At 51.2% G+C, this 19,765-nt stretch overlaps 1 protein-coding gene across 2 annotated transcripts in view; it reads right to left on the bottom strand.

Annotated features, from left to right (window-relative positions):
• Positions 1-8,765: 8,765 nt before the first annotated feature.
• Positions 8,766-19,765, bottom strand: part of LOC129667316 (cytochrome P450 2F2) — an 11,994-nt gene continuing 994 nt past the window's right edge. For both annotated transcript variants that reach the window (XM_055594903.1, XM_055594902.1), the window contains exons 2-10: positions 19,141-19,331; positions 18,886-19,048; positions 16,364-16,513; positions 12,705-12,865; positions 12,150-12,326; positions 11,722-11,863; positions 11,047-11,234; positions 9,699-9,840; positions 8,766-9,194 (exon numbers count right to left, since the gene is read on the bottom strand). In XM_055594903.1, coding sequence (XP_055450878.1) covers positions 9,013-9,194; positions 9,699-9,840; positions 11,047-11,234; positions 11,722-11,863; positions 12,150-12,326; positions 12,705-12,865; positions 16,364-16,513; positions 18,886-19,048; positions 19,141-19,311 — 1,476 coding nt within the window. In that variant the 5' untranslated portion in view covers positions 19,312-19,331 and the 3' untranslated portion in view covers positions 8,766-9,012. The remainder of the gene's footprint in view (positions 9,195-9,698; positions 9,841-11,046; positions 11,235-11,721; positions 11,864-12,149; positions 12,327-12,704; positions 12,866-16,363; positions 16,514-18,885; positions 19,049-19,140; positions 19,332-19,765) is intronic.

Raw genomic sequence — 19,765 nt, 5'->3', positions numbered from 1 at the left:
TGTGTGTGTGTGTGTGTGTGTGTGTGTGTGTGTGTGTGTGTGTGTGTAGTGCCTGCAGAGGTCAGAAGGCGGCGTCAGAGCCCCTTGAGACGAGAGCCACAGGAGGTAGTCAGTTGTCTGAAGTGGGTGCTGGGAACCAAACTTGGGTCTTCTGCAGGATCAGTACATACATACACTTAGCCACTGAGCCATCTCTCCAGCCCACATCCATTACTTCTGAATTCAGCCTCACCCAAAAAAAAAGGTCTGGATAGAATCTGTGGGGAGTGGTCTTGTGCACTGTGTATTCAGATGCTCATTTCTGTGCCCTGAGATTTGGTTTCAGTCTGTCAGGGAGGTGGACATTGTCATTTCTATCTTCTCCTGTCTCAGTGTTGTGTAAAAATTGCTCCCTAATTATTTCTGATTGGTTAATAAAACGCTGATCAGCCAGTGACTGGACAGAGGAGCTAGAAAGGCAGGATTTCCATTCCTAGTCAGGGGGTCTCAGGAAGGGACTGGGGGGGATAAAGAGGAAAGAGGAAAAGAAGGAAGGAGAGAACCCACATCGAGGAGTTCACTGTGAGGACAGAGAGATACAGCAGAAGGCCAAGGACAGACTGAGATGGTGAGTAACAAAAGGCACCGGCCTGGGAGGTAGCCAGACTAGCTTAACTGGGCTAGAATAGGTGAGTATCTGCCCAGTTACAGTGCTTAAACCTTGTTGAATAAATCTAATAGGTCTCTGTTATAGTAAATTAAAAAAAAATGAGTACTGGGCTATATAATGTTTATTATTAGCTCTAAGATTATCAGGTGGTATTATTTAACCTGCTATCACAAATAGTAAGACAGACATCTGTTAGGTTTGTAATTGCCTTATTTGCCTTGGGCTGGGCAGATATTTTACTTACACTGTCTCAATAACATCACCATCTCCCCGCCCCCATTCAATGTCATCCACCTTAATCCTCCTTATCTGAACTGCCTTCCATCCATAATCCCATAACACTTGCTTGTATTCTTCATCCGGGCTTGTTCACACCATTGTTGGAGTCCTTCCTCCCAGCCCACTTGGTTTCTTCTCCATGCTAACCCATCGTGGTGTCCTTCTTTCTCTCTTCCCATCGTCTGTCTCCCATGATTCCCTTGTCCTTTCCAATCCCAGGAACCTTAGCCATGGCTACCCCATTTTGCCCTGTCCAGGTACAGGCTGTTTAATCAACCAGTCAGGTATGTCTTAGGCAGGTTTACACAACAAGGACAGGTGTAACCAGACCTTGAGGGCCAGTAACACACATCAGACCAACCTCCAACAGGTCTCTGTGTCAATTATTTGGGAGCTAGGGCAGGTACTGGAAAAGGGCCCTACTGATACCACATTAGTAACTATCAACAAGTTACCTGCTACAGATAAACAAGAGTGCAGTCTAATTCTCAGGTGGGATGGGGCTTAGGGTTACTATGGCTGTGAGGAAACACCATGACCAAAAGCAGCTTGGGGAGAAAAGGGTTTATTTGGCTTACATATCCAGAGTCACAGTCCACCAGGAGAAAAAGTCAGGAACTCTGAGCGAGAGCCCTGAGGGAGAAGCTGACACAGAGGCCATGGAGGGTGCTGCTTACTGGCTTGCCCAGCCTGCCTTCTTATAGACCCCAGGACCACCAGCCCAGAGATGACAGCACCCACAGTGGGCGGGGCCCTCCCCCATCCATCACTAATTAAGAAAATGCCCTTCAGGCTTGCCTACAGCCAAAGCTTCTGGAGACGTTTTCTCAATAGAGGTTCCCTCCTCTCAGATGATGCTGGCCTCTGTCGAGTTGCGTAGAAGTAGCCAGCACAGAAAGTAGCGCTAACGGCTCCCAGCCCATCCCCGGTAGACTGTGCATTGCCCTCTGCAACGAAAACAGACCTTTAGGAACTGCTTACACTGGAGAGCAGCTACTCTCTAGGTTGGCCTACAAGGAAAGTAAAAATCAGGATGGGAGCCAGGCCTCGCTGTCTTCATTTCATGTCTGTCTCTTCGTGTCACCTGAAACAGAGCTGTCATTTCCCTTCACCTTTCCCATGAGTCACCTTGGCGTCCGTGCCACTGGGATCACCCTTCAAACGACAGATTATCCAGGAGGGCGAGGCTGCGCCTGGAACAGGAGTGGCTGTTTTGTAGATGTCAGATCTCTCCTGTCAAGCACAGCAGTGAAACGGACTTCTTTAGGACCGCCTTGCAGAGTGAGGACTGAGGCAGCAACCACACCTTGGCCCCATTGATTGTGCTAATTGTGCCAACATGTTTTTTACTCAACTTTTTTTTTCCTGCTTAGACATAAAGCTAATGTTGGTACCCAATGATGGACCCAGAGGACTTGATGTCTTTATCTGTTCTCTCCCAAATGCAGACACACCGAGCAAACCTCTTACTCCCACTATTACTTATCTTAACGTATTGTGGAAGGGTGGTGGAGCCTAGTCCTTTCCTTGTTTTGTTGTTTTTTTGAGACAGGGTCTCACTATGTAGACCAGACTGTACTTGAACTCACAGAGATCCACCTGCCTCTGCCTCCCAAGCGCTGGGATTAAAAGGGAGCACTACCACCACCTAGCTGAGCCTAGCTTTTGGGGGCTGCCTAAGCTTTGCCATAAAGAACTTGGGGAGGGGGTGGAGAGATGGCTCAGTGGTTAAAAACACTTGGCGGCTCTTGCAGAGGCCCAGGTGAAGTTCCCAGCTCCCACACGGCAGCTCACAACCGTCTGTGACTCTGGTTGCACGGGACCTGATGCTCTTTTCTGACCTCCATGGGGACAGCATACATGTGGTGCAGACACACGAAGGCAAAACACTCACACATACCACAAAATAAATGTCAGAAAGGCAGAACAAACACACAAACCAAACCAACAGCTTTGTAACAAGCTCTGCCAGCCCAGCCCCCATTACTGTTGGCATTTCTTTCACCATTTTGGTCTCTCCAACTCCCTCCAAGATGGCCCAGCTCACATTTCTCCCACAAACAGGTTCACATGTCCCAGTTTGTTACAGCTCTGCTCCTTGTGGTTGACTTTCTGGATTATGTTTCTTGTTCCTGTGACCAAATATTTGGGAAGAAGCGAGGTAAGGACAAAAGAGCTCAGATCCAATGACAAAGAAGTATGGAGGAAAAAGCATACAGGAACAAAACAAGCCTTTAGGTCTTAAGAAATAGCACAAGCCAGGCAGTGGTGGTGAGCACCTTTAATCCCAGAACTAGGGAGGTAGAGGCAGGCAGATCTCTGAGTTCGAGGCCAGCCTGGTCTACAAAGCAGGTTTCAGGGCAGCTAGGCTACACAGAGAAACCCTGTCCTAAAAAAAAAAAAAAGTAAGTTCCAGCTTCCTGGAGGCAGAAATGGCTGTTGGGCATTTTCTTCTGTCCTTAGTGCACCTGTGGTCTGAATGATCATAGATGCAGAACGTGTTTCTGCCTCAGACCAGGCTGTTGGCCACAGGTCATGACCCACAGTTTGAGGGCTACAGTGCTTTGTCATGGCGGTGGGAACATGATGTAAGGGTCACATTGCTTTCACAGTTAGGAAGCTGGGAGAGACACATGCCGGGTGCTCCCTGTTCACTCTCTTCCCCTTACTCTGTCAGATCCTCGCCTGCAGGGAGGCTTCTCACATCCATGAGGGAGCTTGAATGTTAATATTCTCTGGAAACATCCAGAGGTGTGTCTCCTAGGTGACAATGGACTGTCTTGACCTGCCAGCCCCCCAAATGATGACATGAAGACTTTTTACTAATATGAAAGCTTGGCCTTAGCTTACGCTTGTTCCCAATTAGCTGGTATAACTTAAATTAACCCATTCATACTAATCTACGCTCTGCCACATTGTTAGCATACTCTTCAAAAAACTTTTATTTACATTTCTTATATCTCTTTCTCCTCATTCCACCCCAATCCTTTCCAACACACCAACACCAGGTAGGAGAGAGAGGGGTAGTGGGAGAGGGGGCGCAGTTTTCTTAGCTGCTTCCTGTTGGTTAAGGTGGGTTCCTTGGAGCCAGTCCAATTCTTGTCTCACAGCAGCAACCAGGAGCCTGGGCGGAGGAGGGGAGAAGCAGCAACAGCCTTGTTCTTAAAGCTCCTCCACACTCTCTGGCATTTATTCTTTCTTCAGACTCCTCAGATTTAAATTGTCCCACATTCCCACACCTGGAATGACAACAAAAACGTTTATATCCACAATCCCATGTGGCTGTTAACTCTTCCCAGTACTGGTATCTGTGTTTTCCTTTCCATCTGGCTGGCTCATCCATGCCTGGTTGTTTTCCAGAGTTCCAGGCACCTATGCTCTCCTGCTTTGCTATTACCGTTTAGCACTCTCCCTGCCACCTGCCCAAGACAAGGTTTTCTCTGTGTAGCCCTGGTTGTCCTGGATTTGCTTTGTAGACCAGGCTGGCCTTGAACTCACAGAGATCCACCTGCCTCTGCCTGCCCAAGTGCTGGGATTATAGGCTTGCCCCACTGGGCCATTCAGCTCTTTACTGAACCACCTAGGTGATGGAGAAGATGTTTATAAAACACCGAGACCCATGATACTTCATAAAAATAACAACGCCAAAGTCTGGCTTGTTCCCAGATCTCTGCCTGTACAAAAATCAGCATTGCACAGTGCACAAAAAGATCACCCCAAAAAGAGGTTTACTGGGGTCAGGCCTTGAGGTTTTACAGCCTGGCCCCATTTTCTGTTTGTCCTTTGTTTCTTGGCAGTGGATTCAGTGTCACTGGCTGGACCCCCACTCTTGCCACTGTGCATTTCCAACCATGGTGGAATGTATCCCCTCAAAACGTAAGCCAGAAGAAACCCTCTCTCCCTTAAGTCACTTCTTAGTAACTAATACCACAATCAAGATTTGGTTATGATGACTATATCAGAGCCAGGAATGGTGACACACACCTTCCATACCAGCACCTGGGAGGCAGAAGCAGGCAGATCTCTGCAAGTTCAAGGCCAGCCTGGTCTACATAGTGAATTCTGAGACAGCCAGAATTTTTTGAAACCTTGTCTCAAAAAACCAAACCAAATAAATAAATAAAAACAAAAACATTATCCATTGCATTTTCCTTAGTCATCTGTTGTGTGAATATGTCTGAAAGAGGTGTGGGAGCAGCCCTAGGTTAAATTCCATTTTTACATTTTGGAGAAGAAAAAGAGAAACAGGCCCTGAGTGACTGAGGCCTGGCTCCGTAATATAGCTCTCTTTCTGCACTTCCTTCCCTCTCTACAAAACCTTTGTGTCCTTGAGACACTGAAGATAGAGCTTTGAGGAAACTTCTCCACCATTTCTCAGTATTGCTGGCCCTTGCCTAAACTTGTCTCCTTCCACCAGCTTTCCTCTCCTCAATAATGACTGGCCTTGGTGTGACAGGCTGTCAGATTTCTAATTCCAGAATAGCAGACTTTGGTAACCAAGGTCTCTCTCTGCAGTCCTTGTGACTTCTTGTCTCTAATTTTTAGTGACCCCCAACCCCCAGTACTAGGCATTGAACCTAGAGCCTGAATACGATAGACAAATGCCTTATTATTTACTCACCCAGCTCCTCATCAGTAAACTCTAGGCAAGTACTCTATCGCTGAGTGCTAAGCCCCTCACAGGTAAATTTTGGTAAGGGCTCTACCACTGAGCCACACCTCAGCCCCTCCCTGGGGGATTCTAGGCAGGGGCTCTACCACTGAGCCACACCCCAGCCCCCTCACTGGGGGATTCTAGGCAGGGACTCTACCACTGAGCCACACCCCAGCCCCTCACTGGGGGATTCTAGGCAGGGGCTCTACCCCTGAGCCACACCTCAGCCCCTCCCTGGGGGATTCTAGGCAGGGACTCTCCTTTATTTTATTTTTTTTCCCCTACTTTTTGTTTTGAGACAAAGTCTCACTAAGTTACTCAGTCTGGCCATGAATGTGCTGTGATCCTGCTTCAATCTCCCAAATATCTGGGGTTCTAGGCCTGCGCCAAGAGGCCTGGCTTTTGAGACCAAGTATCACTAACTATGGTAGCCCACGCTGGCCTTGAGATCAGAACCACTTGGTTCTGCCTCCCAAGTGCTGAGGTTGTAGGTGTGGACCACCACGCCTCGTTCTCTTCTTGGCATCTCCAAATATTCTTCAGGTCTGCCTGCGCGCTTCATGCCCAGTCAGGTTCTGAATTGGAGCCTGTGATCTCCCTACAGGGATTAAGAAATCAATGTCCCGTGTCAGGATTATCTATAGCCCTCACCTGGGTCAGCCTTAGGCTCCGCAGAGCGTGTCCCAACTTCTGATGGCTTTGGGGAGACTCTTTTCAAGGTAGGCCTCTCCACCTCAGTGCTGTGTGTGGCTGGGAGCCAGACACACTGCACCTGCAGCTTGGGAGGAAAGCTTTCCTCAGCAGAATGTCAAGTTGTCAGGGTCAGTACTAAGCTAGGAAGCTTTATACCTGAGGCTGCATCCTCACCCAAAGCAATTGGCCTGTGATAGGGTGGGGAGTGTCGGTTTTCCTACATTTTACCACCTCCACATAAGGTTCTTTCTTTTTTAAAAAATTCTCTCATACATTACATCCAGACTGTGGTTTCTCCTTCCACCCCTCCTAGTCCCTCTCCCCAACTCCCCTTTTCCTCACGTCCACTCCTCTTCTGATTCCTTTCGACAACCAGAGCAGGTCTCCCAGTGATGTCAAACAAACACAGCATAGCAGGTTACAGTAAGACTAGGCACAAACCCTCATGTTGAGGCTGGATGAGGCAACCCAGTAGGATGAAAGTGGTCCCAAGCACAGGCAAAAGAGTCAGAGACACACCCCCACCCACAGCTCCCACTGTCGGGAATCCCACAAAAACACTGAGCTACACAACCATACTTACACGTGCTGAGGACCTAGCTCAAACCCATATTGTGCTTGTCTCTTCATTTTCTCACACACTGGTCTTCTTTTTTCTCTTTCTCTCTTTTTAAAAAATCTTTATCTTTTTTCTTATTGTTTTTCCAGTACTAGGAATTGAATATAGAGCATCACTCATGCTAGGCAGGGGCTTACACCTAAGCCACATCCCAGCCCCTCACTGGGGAATTCTAGGCAGGGGCTCCACCACTGAGCCACACCCCAGCCCCTCACTGGGGGATCCTAGGCAGGGGCTCTACCGCTGAGCCACACCCCAGCCCCTCACTGGGGGATTCTAGGCAGGGGCTCCACCACTGAGCCACACCCCAGCCCCTCACTGGGGGATTCTAGGCAGGGGCTCTACCACTGAGCCACACCCCAGCCCCTCACTGGGGGATTCTAGGCAGGGGCTCCACCACTGAGCCACACCCAGCCCCTCACTGGGGGACTCTAAGCAGGGGCTCCACCACTGAGCCACACCCAGCCCCTTACTGGGGACTCTAGGCAGGGGCTCCACCACTGAGCCACACCCAGCCTCTCACAGCCTCTTGGATTTTTTTTATGTAATATGTATGACTGTCTTGCCTGAATTTACGTCTGTGTGCTACATGTATGGGTTAGTGCCTGTGGAGGCCAGAAGAGGGTTCTGAGATCCTTTGGCACTGGAGTGAACAGTTGTGAGCCGCCATGTGGGTGCTGGGACTGGAACTGGGGTCCTTTGGAAGTGCAGCAAGTACTCTTAACTGCTGAGCCAACTCTCTGGCCCCCATTTTTCTCCATCTCTCTACTTTCTTCCATTTCTGACAGTGTTTTCTTCCGTCCCTCTGCATCCTCTGGTTTAAGTGGTGGCGGACTGCAGTCTTTGTGACCAGTGTGGGACCCGTGTTCAGATTCCAGCTCATTTCCCCGACAGTGTGATTCCGAGCAAACCACCTCACCTTTCTGAGTCTCAGTTTGGCATGTGACTGCGGAGTAATAATACTTCTTTGCCCATAGAGAGAATTAAAGAGAACCATTTCCTTAGGAAGCACCGCAGTAGCGACTGTAATTGTTTCTCGTTCTCAGCCTCTCAGGTTCTCCAGCTTCCATCCCAGAGGCCTCCTCCTTGATAGCTCTCCTGGTGACCTTTCCCCTTCTTTCGCAGTTTCTCTGCCTCTCTGTCCTTAGGCCCTGACATCCTTTCCTTTCCAGCTGGTCTCCAGAAAACGTTAGCCCCACCCCCTCCCCGGCACCTTTGTTTCCAGGACTGGAGACACGTTGACAAGAGCTCTATCGGTGAGAGTTATCTTCAACACTTTCAACAATTAACTATGAACCAGGTCTAATTAAAGTTGGCTTTGAACTCATGCTGCAGCCCAGACAAGTCTTAGACTTTGCATCTGTGACTCCAGAAGAGGCTTAGGGTGGGCGGGGCCTAGGGTGGGCGTTCTCCACACCCCCTCCCTGCATCCAGACCTCCTCCCCCTTCATCATAGAGCTGTGATTCTCAACCTTCCTCATGACCCCCAAACATAAAAATATTATTATTAGAAAGGTTTATTTATGACTTATGTGAGTGTTCTATCTGCATATACACCTGCAGGACAGAAGGTTTACAGATGGTTGTGAGTCACTACTGGCTGCTGGGAATTGAACTCAGGACCTCTGGAAGAGCAGCCAGTGCTTTTAACTGCTGAGCCGTCTTTTCAGCCCATAAAGTTGTTTTTGGTGCTACTTCATAGCTGTGATTTTGCTGTTATGAATGGTACTGTAAATATCTGATGTGCAGATTGTCTTAGAGGACCCTGCAAAGGGGTTGTTTGACCTCCAAAGGGGCTTCGACCCACAGGTTGAAAACCACTGCTGGAAAGAGTTTTTCTCTTCCATTAATTCAGTCAAGTCAGATACGTATCTATTATCAAGATATTTACTAGGAAATGATTCAAAAACCTGGAAAAAAGTGCATTACAGAATAGGTTGTATGGGTAGAAGACGGGCGTTTCCCCTTTGTCAGGTCATTCTTTCCATGAATACGGGCTTAAGATAGGAAGGGCGGAGGGCAGGTGTGTGGCAGGCGCGGGGCTTAAGGAAGGGAATGTGAGGCCCATGACAGGGTAACCGATGGGAAGAGGGACAGAGCAGTCCCTGGGCACGGCGCTCAGCGAACGCTCATGCACAACTGGAAAGGCCTTGGCAGATTGCCCAGCCCTGAGCTGAGCGGGGTCAGGTCAATGTCCTCAGGCTCCACCAGCGGATGCAGCGTGAAGTTCTGCAGAATGGAGGTGAGGTATAGGAAGAGCTCCATGCGCGCTAGAGACTCCCCCAGACACAGTCGGCGTCCTGTGTGGGTGGGAGGGCAGCGGTGAGGTGAGAGTGAGGAAAACAGGCGGGTTTGAAGAAGCCGCTTGGGGATATCACTGACACAGGAAGGTAAAGTTCTGGGGGAAGTGAAGCCGAGGTCCAGTGTGATCTGGCTACGGAACCCAGCTCTCAGCCACTGTCCCTTCCCAGAGGCAACTTCCCTGACCTCGTTCCTCATTTCCTCCTCCCAGGACTGAGCTCCCAGGATTCCCGCCTCCCTTCTCGCTTCCCCGCCCCCTCCCTCCTCCAGCGCTGCCAGCCTGGCAAGGTTGAGTTGAGAAAAACCAGAACCACCGCGCCACCTAGTGGAATGCCAGAAAATAACCATTCCTCAATTAATTGGTTTCCACTTCGGTGTTACAGGAAAAGGGAAATTGCTGTATGCCAAGCCACGGATGGAGCTAAGGACAGGATGGGCTAGATCGAGAGGGTTTGCAAAGCAATGTTAGAAACGCGGTTCAAAAGAGCGACTCCGTCTCTTACCAGCCGAGAATGGCATGAAGGCAGGGCTCTTCTTGAAGGACTGGTTGGCGTCCAGAAAATGCTCGGGGTTGAACTCCTGAGGCGTCTTGAACTGGTCGGAGTCATAGTGCACGGTGTTAAGAAGTGTGATGACATCTGTGCCCTGTGTGGGCGAGGAGACAGAGTCAGTGGTGTAGACTCGCTGGGGATTTTAAAAAAATGGATGCGTATGAGCGTTAGTTGGCGTGTAGGTGTGTGCACCGCGTGGGTGTGACAGCCAGCCAAGGAGGTCAGAAGAGGGCGGGCGGCTGGGCTCCTGGAGGAACTGGTGGGTGTGAGCTGCCGTGGGCGCTGGGGACCCAAGCTGGGCCCGCTGGAAGAGCAGCCAGTGCTCTTAACTGCCGAGCCGCCTCTCCATTCTGGAAGAGGGGTTGCTTGTTCCCCACGCTTAGGGTTCCGCCCTGCAGAGATGGAGCTCCCCAGGGGCTTGAGGGAGGCCAGGTGGGCAGACTCCATCTGGAAGCGGTCACGGGGGTCTGAGAGCGCACGGCGCCTCCCTTGGTCCCGAGCTTTGTGGAAGCAGAGGCAGGATCTCTGAGAGGGGATAGGGCTACACTGCGCGGGGGGGCAGGAGGTGTTCGGATGAATCCCAGACCCTGGTGATTCTGAAGAGGGGTCCAAGGAGGGGTCTTGAGATGCGGAAAGGGTTTGGAGTTCCAGTCCCTGCTGGTATGAGATGGGGTTCTGGGAAAGAACTCTGTTTTTAAGAATCTAAGATGGCCACGCCCTGGGTGGTGGCCTATGTTTGTGATGCCAGCACACTGCAAGTGGAGACGGGAGCAGCGGGAGCAGCAGGAGTTCGAGTCTATCCTCAGGCACATGAAGAGTTTGAGGGCTACAAGAGACTTCTGCGTCAAAAAACAAAACAATACAGAAGACCCCAAAGAACCAAAACAACAACAACAACCCCCAGAACAGGGCTGGAGGGATGACTCAGGTGTTGCGGGCACTGGCTGCTCTTGCAGAGGACCTGGGTTCGATTCCCAGATCCCACATTATGACTCCCAACCCTCTGCGACTCCAGTTCCAGAAGACACAACCCCTTCTCCTGGCTTCCTCCGGAACTGTGTGCACGTGGTGTAGAGACATACATATATTCAGGTAAAACAACCACCCATACACACAAAAAAAGGAAATTAAAAATTGAAAAAAATTGTTATAAACATTTCGGAAACAAGCAACTTCCCACCGCTGCACGTTTGCACTCTGAAAGCAGATTGCTGAGGTCAAGGGTACCCCTTAGCCAATTCCAAGAGCCTAGGAGACCTCTTCCTCGGTTAGCCCATGTCGTTTCAGGGGCCCAGCACACCTTGGGTATCAGGAAGCCACGGAAAGGCGTGTCCTGAATGACGCGGTGCGGCAGGTTCATGGGGATGACGTCCGCGAAGCGCTGGATTTCGTGGATCACCGCGTCCGTGTAAGGCATGGATGCGCGGTCCTCCAGTGTCGGCCTCCGAGAACGTCCCACCACGCGGTCGATCTCTTCCTGCACGCGGGCTGCAGGCGGGAGGGGAAGGGAGTGGAGGGTGGTTCGAGAGAGAGGCTGGAACCCGAACAGGTTTGTGAGCGTGAATGGGAAGAGTCAGAGCTTTCCTAGCTGCAGGCTGCGGCCTGTAATCGGTGCCTCCGGGACGCTGAGGCATTTGGTTGATGCGATGCTGGGAGAATGCTGGTTTCTGGGTTGGATTTGTGGAGTCGGCTTTCAGGGCTGCTTGGATCCCAGGACCCTCGTTTGGTTTCTGGAAGGACTTTGAGGCTCATGGACCCAGTTGGTCCATGAGGGCTGCGCGGGGAGGGCTCGGGAGGTACCCAGGGGGAGGCGCCTCGGGGAGAGGGAGGTGCCTCGGGGAGGGGGAGGCGTGGCCAGCTTGGATGAGAGGGTGTGTTAACGGAGAGCTCTCCTGGACCCTCTGGACGGGTGGGGCGGGAGGTGGGCGCAGAAGAAGGGCGGGGGAATGTAGGGCGGCCTCTGCTGCAGCTGTACCTTGCACTTTGGGGTACTTCATGAGAATAAGGAAGGCGTGGCGCATGGTGGTGCCCACGGTCTCCGTGCCACCGAACAGCAGGTTGTGTGTGGTCATCAGCAGGGTGTCCATTTGGAAGTGGCTCAGGGGGTCTTGCTTCTCCTGTGGGGGTCGAGGGGTGGAGCTATGGGCCCGGGCCTGCGGGAATCCTATACTTTGGCCTGTGTGGCCGCCGCTACCCTCTTGAGCTCACTGTTCGTGGGAGCCGGTAAGGCTGCCGGAGAGCAACTTGGCCAGCTGGCTTACGGATCTATTAATTGGCGGGGGCTCTGGGCAGCAGTCCAGCAGGGCCAGGAGCCACAAGGGTCCGGTTCTGCCCAGGCCGAGAACCCGACCGGTTTGAGGGCTTCGCGCCAGCCGCGAGGGAGGCTTTTCAGCTCACAGCTACCTGTGCCATCTTCGTGAGGAAGCAATCGATGAAGTCCCGGGGAGAGTTGGGGTCCAGGGAGTCCTGGTGCTCGCGGACGCTGCGGGCGATGAGCTCTTTCATGCCTCCAAAGTTCCGGAACATGCGTCTGTGCGGCCCAGGCAACCAGTCCAGGAGGCCCGGGAAGATGTTGTACATCTGTGGGCAAGACAAAGTGTGTGTGCGCGTGCGTGGTGCTTCGTGCAACAAGGTGTGGGCTTCGGGGCTGACGGACTAAGTAATGCAAGCTGGTGAAATAGACTCTGACCGGGTCTTGGCAGGGGCAGCCAGGTTCTTCAAGGGTGGAAAGAGTGGGCGGGAGGGGGCAGCAGCAGGAGGAGGAGGGGTGGCCTGCATCTGGGGGTGGGGCTATAAGGTAAGGAGTAGGGCAGGCCAGGCCAGCTACTTCCGCCCTGTTGCTTCTGCTTAGTTTCCTGAGACGCTGGCTGGAGGGCTCGCCCTGTTTAGGGTAGGCTGGTCAGGAATTGTGCTGATCCTCTACCTTGGGTTGCGGGCCCCCACCCCCACCTGGCTGACCTCGCCCCAGGGGCTGCTCATGATCTGGAAGTTGTCGTTGATAAAGCGGATGATGGTGAGCAGCCGTTCGTCGTCATAGTCGAAGCGGCTTCCGAAGAGGACGGAGCAGATTATGTTGGACACCGAGCGGCTCAGGATGAACACGGGGTCGAAGGGCTTGCCTGCGGTGGTCGGTTGAAGCGGGTCAGTGCCACGCTCTGCTAGCACATGTTCAACAGCTGGGCAAGAGTGCTGCCGGGGCGCCCATTCGCTCAGAGTCCGCCCTGCGGTCCAGGGTCGCTCACACGTGGCCACCCGCTGAGCATTTACATGCCAGCCACTCAGCATGTAATACGACGACATTGCCACACCAAAGCCAAACCAAAGTATTTGGCAATGTCACCCACAGCACAGAACTCACCATCTCCTACAGAACAAGAATGCTTGACACAAGCACGGCCTGTTCCTGGGTACCTTACATGCCCCAAACAGGAAGTACAGCCAGCAGAGTCGGGGGGGTGGGGGTGGGGAGCTGGCGCCTGCAGCCCCAGGTGAGGGGCTGAGGCAGGAGGATTGCTGCAAGTTTGAGGTCACCCTGGGCTAAAGGCTCAAAATTGTCTCAAAACCAGACGGCTGGGGACTTTTGGCTCAGGCAGACTACATCAGGCTGGTGAGGATTGCCTGTAACTCTGCCCCAAAGGATCTGACTTTCTCCTGGCCTCTGCAGGCACCTGCCCACACCTGGCACACATTCACACAAACACATACACACAGAAATAAGCACCCAGTTAAAAACAAAATAGACATTTGGTGGCAGTGTTTGACATCTGCAGTTTCAGCACCTGGGAGGTGGAGGCAGGAAGGAGGAGTTCCAGGTCACCCTCAGCTGTATAGTGAGTATGAGGCTACCCTGGGCTGTGACAGACATGGTCTCAACGAAAGAAACACAACAGAACGTCACAAACAGACAAACACAAAATATGCCAGCACCGTCAGCCCACAGGCAGCCCAAGACAAAGTCACAATGACGTCATCGCGCAGCGCCATCCTCCTGCCGCACAGCACACAACAGGCATTCACACGCTGCGACATCATAGGGCATGCGTGTAAGTCAACTCGGAGCACAGCAGACTGCATGGTGCAGAACCGCACACAATGCCTGAGGACAGCCCGACCCCAGGATAGACCACAGGCTGTCTAAGATCTAATCTTCCAAGAGCCAAACACACTATGGGACACACTAAAAGCAACAAATACCAGGTCTGGTGGTGCAGGTCTGTAATGCCAGTACTAGGGAGGCTGAGGCAGGAGGTTCACTGTGAGTTCCAGGCCAGCCTGGGCTACAGAGTTTCTGTTTTGAAAACAAGCACACAAACAAGCAGGCAAACAGAACCTCAGCGCAGGGGGATCCAGTGCACCTGGCTTCTTCAGGCACCTGCACTCGTATACATAAACCTCCTCCACACACAGAATTAGAAAGATCCTAAAAACCCCAAACATAGGTTTTGTAATAGGAAGATTATTCTGGATCACCTGGGTGGACCTCAGGAAGGGCCTTATGAAGAAGAGTTAGTGGGTGTAAAACAAAGTGTGTTGGCTGGGGTGGCGGGGCACGCCTGAAATCCCAGTGCTCAGGAGGCAGAGGCTGGAGGATCTCTGAGTTCAGGCCGGGCTGGTCTACAGAGCGAGTTCCAGGACAGTGAGGACTACACAGAGAAACCCTGTCTTGAAGAATTAAAAATGTGTTGATGGGAAAAAGGAGAAGGAGGAAGAAGAGGAAAGAGAGAGAGGGAGAGGGAAGGGAAGACTAGAAAGAGGAAGAGAGAGAGAGAGAGTCCCACTGATCCACTGTTTACTTCAGACCTATAGAAGATAATGAATCTGGCTGGGTGTAGTCTCTCACACCTGTAATCTAAGCACTTGGGAGACTGAGGCAGGAGAATTGCTATGAGTCTCAGGCCAGCCCGTGTTACAGAGTCACAATCTAGCTAAAACAAAAAGAATTTGTTATATTAAGCCTATACACTTGTGTCAATTAAAAAAATAAAATTGTATGTTTTTGGAGTGTGTGTGTGTGTGTGAGTGTGATGGGCATATCGCCAGGCATACCGATGAGCACCTTTGTCTGCTGAGTCAGCTCACCAGCCCCATGTGTGGTAATGCGTCAGAGCATTAGGAAACTAATATCAGTGGGACGGTTCCGCTGATATCACCTGTACTCCCTTCAGTATCACCTTATGAACTTTGCTCTCCGCAGTCAGTACGATTTGGAGAGCAGGGAAGAGGGGTGCTAGCCTGTTGCATTTTAGTTTCTTCTGTAAAATGGGGCAGATTATGAGACTCCATCGGTCTATGTAATTTTTTTTTTTTCTCCTTCAGGATCTTGCTGCGAAGTAAAGACTGGCCTTGAATTCATGATCCTCTTGTCCCAGCCTTCTGAGTGCTAATGAATTTACAAGAAGATGAGCATACCCAAGGATCTGGGAGCAGTAGGAAACTGATTTTGTTTGAACTTTGTAGTGTTGAGATGAAACTGAGGTCTATGCACACTAGGCAAGTACTTCACCCCTGTGCCATGACCATAGCCCCTCACTGGGGGATTGTAGGCAGAGGCTCTACCACTGAGCCACACCCCAGCCCCACACTGGGGGATTCTAGGCAGGGGCTCCACCACTGAGCCACACCCCAGCCCCTCACTGGGGGATTGTAGGCAGAGGCTCTACCACTGAGCCACACTCCAGTCCCTCACTGGGGGGATTCCAGGAAGGTGCTCTGCCTTCCTAATTATAAACTTATGGAAAATAAAATGGTCAAAACTAAAAAATACTTTTTATTATGTGTTTGTGTGTGTGTGTGTGTTTGTGTTTCTGTGTGTATGTGCACATGCATGTGGATGCCCATAGAAGCCAGAGGGGGCGTTGGATCCTCTGAAGCTGGACTTACAGGAGCTTGTAAACTACCATGTGGGTGCTGGAAACTGAATTCAAGTCCTCTGCAAGAGTAGCGGGTGCTCTTAATCACTGCGCCGTCTCTCCAGCCCATTTCCCCACGCCCCTGCCTTTATTTTATTTTATTTTATTTTGAGGCAGTTGTGTCATGTAACATAGGCTGCCTTCAGTCTCACTATTTAGCCAAGGATGATCTCAAACGCCTGTTCTCCAGCCTCCACCTCCTAAATTCTGGGATTACAGGTCCACACAACCACACCCAGCTCCAGCTGGTGGTGATCTGCCCCCCCCCCCAACATTTTAAATTAGATTTATTTGTTTTCTTTTGTGTGTGAGTGTTTGGCCTGAGTGTGTGTCTGTGCCCCCAAAGGCATGCTTGGTACCTGTGGAGGTTAGAAGGAGGCATTGCATTCCCTGGAATGGGAGTTACAGATGGTGAACCACTGTGTGGGCACTGGTCCTAACTGCTGAGCCACCTCTCCAGACCTGCGCTGAGTTTTTGAGAATGTCATCATCATTACCCCCTAGAAATACACAAGCTGGGCTCCGTCCGCTGCAGGGAGCACAGCAGCGCTGCGACCCTAAGGCAAGCCTCAGAGGCGCCCATGTCCGCCAACCCCCAGGAGGACATTCCCACCACGGGCACATTGAGAGGCCTCCAGGAGTTTCTGTTCACACCTAGGCTCTGGAGACCATAAGAAGGATGGACGCTGCTCTGGTGTATGGCCTGACCTTCCGTTTTCCGAAGCACCTCCAGCAGGAAGCTGCCTTCTTCCAGGATCCTCTCCTCGATGCTTCTTTTTCCCATCCCAAAGTTCCGAAGGATCTGGATGGAGAACCTCCGGAGGACCTTCCAGCGTTCTCCATTGGAGAAGGCGATGCCTAGGAAGAGGATGGCGAACAGCTGCCAACACATCTCGAATCACAGCCCCTGACCCCAGCCATCTCTTCTTGGTCTTCCAGGAGGAGGGTTCAGTTTAGAACCTCCCCCACCCCAGGTCTTCCAGAAAACCCTTCCTGACTCCCGGCACTGGGCCAGGCACCCCCTTTGGGTTCTGCATGACTCTAGGAATTCCTCACCGGATCAAGGTGCCTCCGTGTTCCCCTGTAAAGACCTGGTCACTTTGGGCTATCAGAAAGTCAGGATAAAGACCTTATTTCGTGTCACTGTGACCTTGCCATTGTACCAGAACTTGTTGATGATTGCTTGTTTTACTGAATGCACAAATAACAGAGATAAGCAAGAAAAATAAACACCAGCACTGGGAACTTGTCCCGGAACAGGCTGGGTCTCTGAAACTTTGCACAGCCCTTTATGGAAGTCGGTCCCTTCCTCCCTGACCTCCTTTGTCAACTTTTGGTGTTAGGATTGATTGAACCAAGGGCCACATAGACACACAGCAAGGACTCTATTGCTGAGCCACATCTCAAACTTTACTTTTCTTCTTGACAGTGTCTTTCTATGCAACCCTGGATGGCCTGGAACTCATTATGTAGACCAGGCTGGCCTTGCACTTGCAAAGATTCCTGTGATTCTCCCCACCAAATGCTGGGATTGCAAGTGTGTGCCACTATGTCTGACTCTTTATTTTTATTTTTACTTTATGATTATTATAAAATTGCTACATTTATTTGTTGGATGTGTGTATGCGTATGAGTACTCATGTGCCGTAAATGTGTGGAACCAGAAGAATAACTTACAGGAATCAGTTCTCTCTTCCTACACTGTGGGTTCCAGGGATTGAACTCAGGCAGTCAGGCTTGGCAGCAAGCTCCATTACCTTCTGAACCATGTCACTGGCCCCATACCTTATTGATACCAGCTGTCTTCCTCAATTACTCCCTATTGTTTTATTAAGGCAATGCCTCTAACTTGAGTCCAGGGCCTGCAAATCCAGCTGGGCTAGTTATCCAGTTCTGGAGATCCCTTGTCTTTGCCCTTCCTGTGCTGGAATTATAGGCAGCTGCCACGTCCATTTGGCTTCACATGAGTGCTGGGATCTGAACTCCCAAGCTTATGCTTCTGTGGCAAGTGCTTCATCTTCTGAGTCATGTCCCCGGATCCTGAACACTTTCACCCCGTCTTGACCTGATCTTTATCTTTCTGGTCTCAGTTAGGCTGGTCTCTGGGGCAGGAACTCCTCCCTGGCTGGGTTCCCGTAGCTCCCCAACCCAGTGTGATCATGCTGGGATGTCTCAGCTCAGTAAACTAGGAATCATGGGATTAAAGTCTTGGATTTCCTCCTCCTTCTCCTCTCCTCCTTCTTTCAGTTTTATGTGCATTGGTGTCTTGCCTGCACGAACGTCTATATGAAGGTGTTTATCCCCTGGGACTGGAGTTAAAGACAGTTTGAGCTGCCGTGTGGGTGCTGGGAATTGAACCTGGATCCTCTGGAAGAGCAGCCGGTGCTCTTAACCGCTGAGCCTCTCTCCAGCCTCAAGTCTTGAATTACTTAAAAAAAAAAAAAAAAGATGCTGGGTGAGGTGGAGCTGGCCTCTAATCCTAGCACGAGGGGAGGCAGAGTTTGAGGCCATCCTAGTCTACCAAGTGAGTCTAGGACAGTCAGGGCTACACAGAGAAACCTGTCTCAGAACAAAACAAAACAAAAACAAAACAAAAGAAAAAAAATTCATTTTGACATAGTAAAGAATTAGCTGTTGAAGAAGATGAAGGAGGAGGACATAGTCTTGGGTAAGGAGATGGCTCAGTGGGTAAGGTGCTTGCCATGAAACCATGAGGATCCAAGTTCTATCCCTGGCACCCATGTTTTGCTGGGTGTGACCATGACTGTTTTCCCAGTACAGGGGTGTGAAGACAGGTGGAGACAGACCCTGTCTCAAACAGCATGCAAACAAACAACCCCTCCCCCAATGAGCTGAGCTTTGAAAAGGGGAATATGGATGCAGGCCTGATAGAGACTGGGGCTGGGTTGAGGTAGATAGCAGAGACAAACATCAGTTTCTTGGCTACTTGAGTGAGTGGAAACTTGATGATGTGGTTGAGAGAGAGTAAGGTCTTGGGAGAGCACAGGGCTCGGCTGGAATGGACGTGGGGGTTGGCATGACTGCTCAGTTCAACGTGTGGGTGGAAGGTGGAGGTGAGGTGGGTCCCACCCTCCCTCAGGTTGCTTGTTTTCATCCTTCCCGAGGTCCTTAGTGAGAGCTGCAGCTCTGACTGTCCTCGAGATGACCTGAATTCCCTTCCTAAATATGCGGAAGTTTGCAGAGGATGGAGGCGGTGGCAGCACGCTTACCGTTGCCCTTGGTGAAGTTGAAAAAGACGGGGTATGAGCCCCGGCCACTGAACTCCTCCCCTTTGTCCACAAGAGCCTCCTTCACGGTTTGGTATCCACTGAGGACTACCACACGCCTGGGCCCCAGGTACACGGTGAACACTGACCCGTACTCCTTGCTCAGCTGGAGGTAGAAGAGAGTGTTTACTGGGGCCTGATGGGCATGGCAACCCTTCTCCTCCCCATCCCCCTTCACCAGAGCGAAGTCCCCTGCACCTTGGTGAGTGAGGTCAGCAAGTCTTGGGAGCGAAGTTGCAGAAGGTTTCCCAGGATGGGAAGAGGTTTGGGTCCTGGAGGCAGCTGGCTCTTGCCCCATGAACTGAAGGTCAGGGACAGAGAGATGACAGCTAGGAGGAGAAGCAAGATGGCGGTGCTTACGCCGTCCATAGTGAAGGCAGCTGCAGTGCCTGGGGGCAAAGTGTGGGAGAGAGAGTGGGTCCCTCTGCTCCAAACGTTCTGGAATTTTCCTTCCCTGGGCCCAGGCAATGGGACAGTGTAGAGAAGGAGAGACAGTGACATCAGAAGGCTAAGAGGGAGAGGAAGAGGAAGGAAGAAGGGGCAGAAGGAAGGGTGTGGGAGGATACAGACAGACTGCCAAAATGTGAACTCGAGAAAGGACTGGAAATGCAGGTAGGTACAGACAGCTGCAGGGACCCCAGAAACAGTAATGAAAACAGTAAGGAAACGTGAATCTATGTCCTTCCTGTTCATGTAGCTGTAATAGTAACCAGCTATTAACCCTCTATCTATTGACTGTCTTCCATCTATCATAACCTGTCTGATGCCTATCTGTCATCTATCTATCTATCTATCTATCTATCTATCTATCTATCTATCTATC

This window comes from Psammomys obesus, unplaced genomic scaffold (assembly GCF_907164565.1).
Source record: "Psammomys obesus unplaced genomic scaffold, mPsaObe1.curated_primary_1811, whole genome shotgun sequence".
Lineage (NCBI taxonomy): Eukaryota > Metazoa > Chordata > Mammalia > Rodentia > Muridae > Psammomys > Psammomys obesus.
The sequence above is the reverse complement of the archived record's forward strand: the minus strand, read 5'-3'. Positions and strand labels throughout refer to the sequence as shown.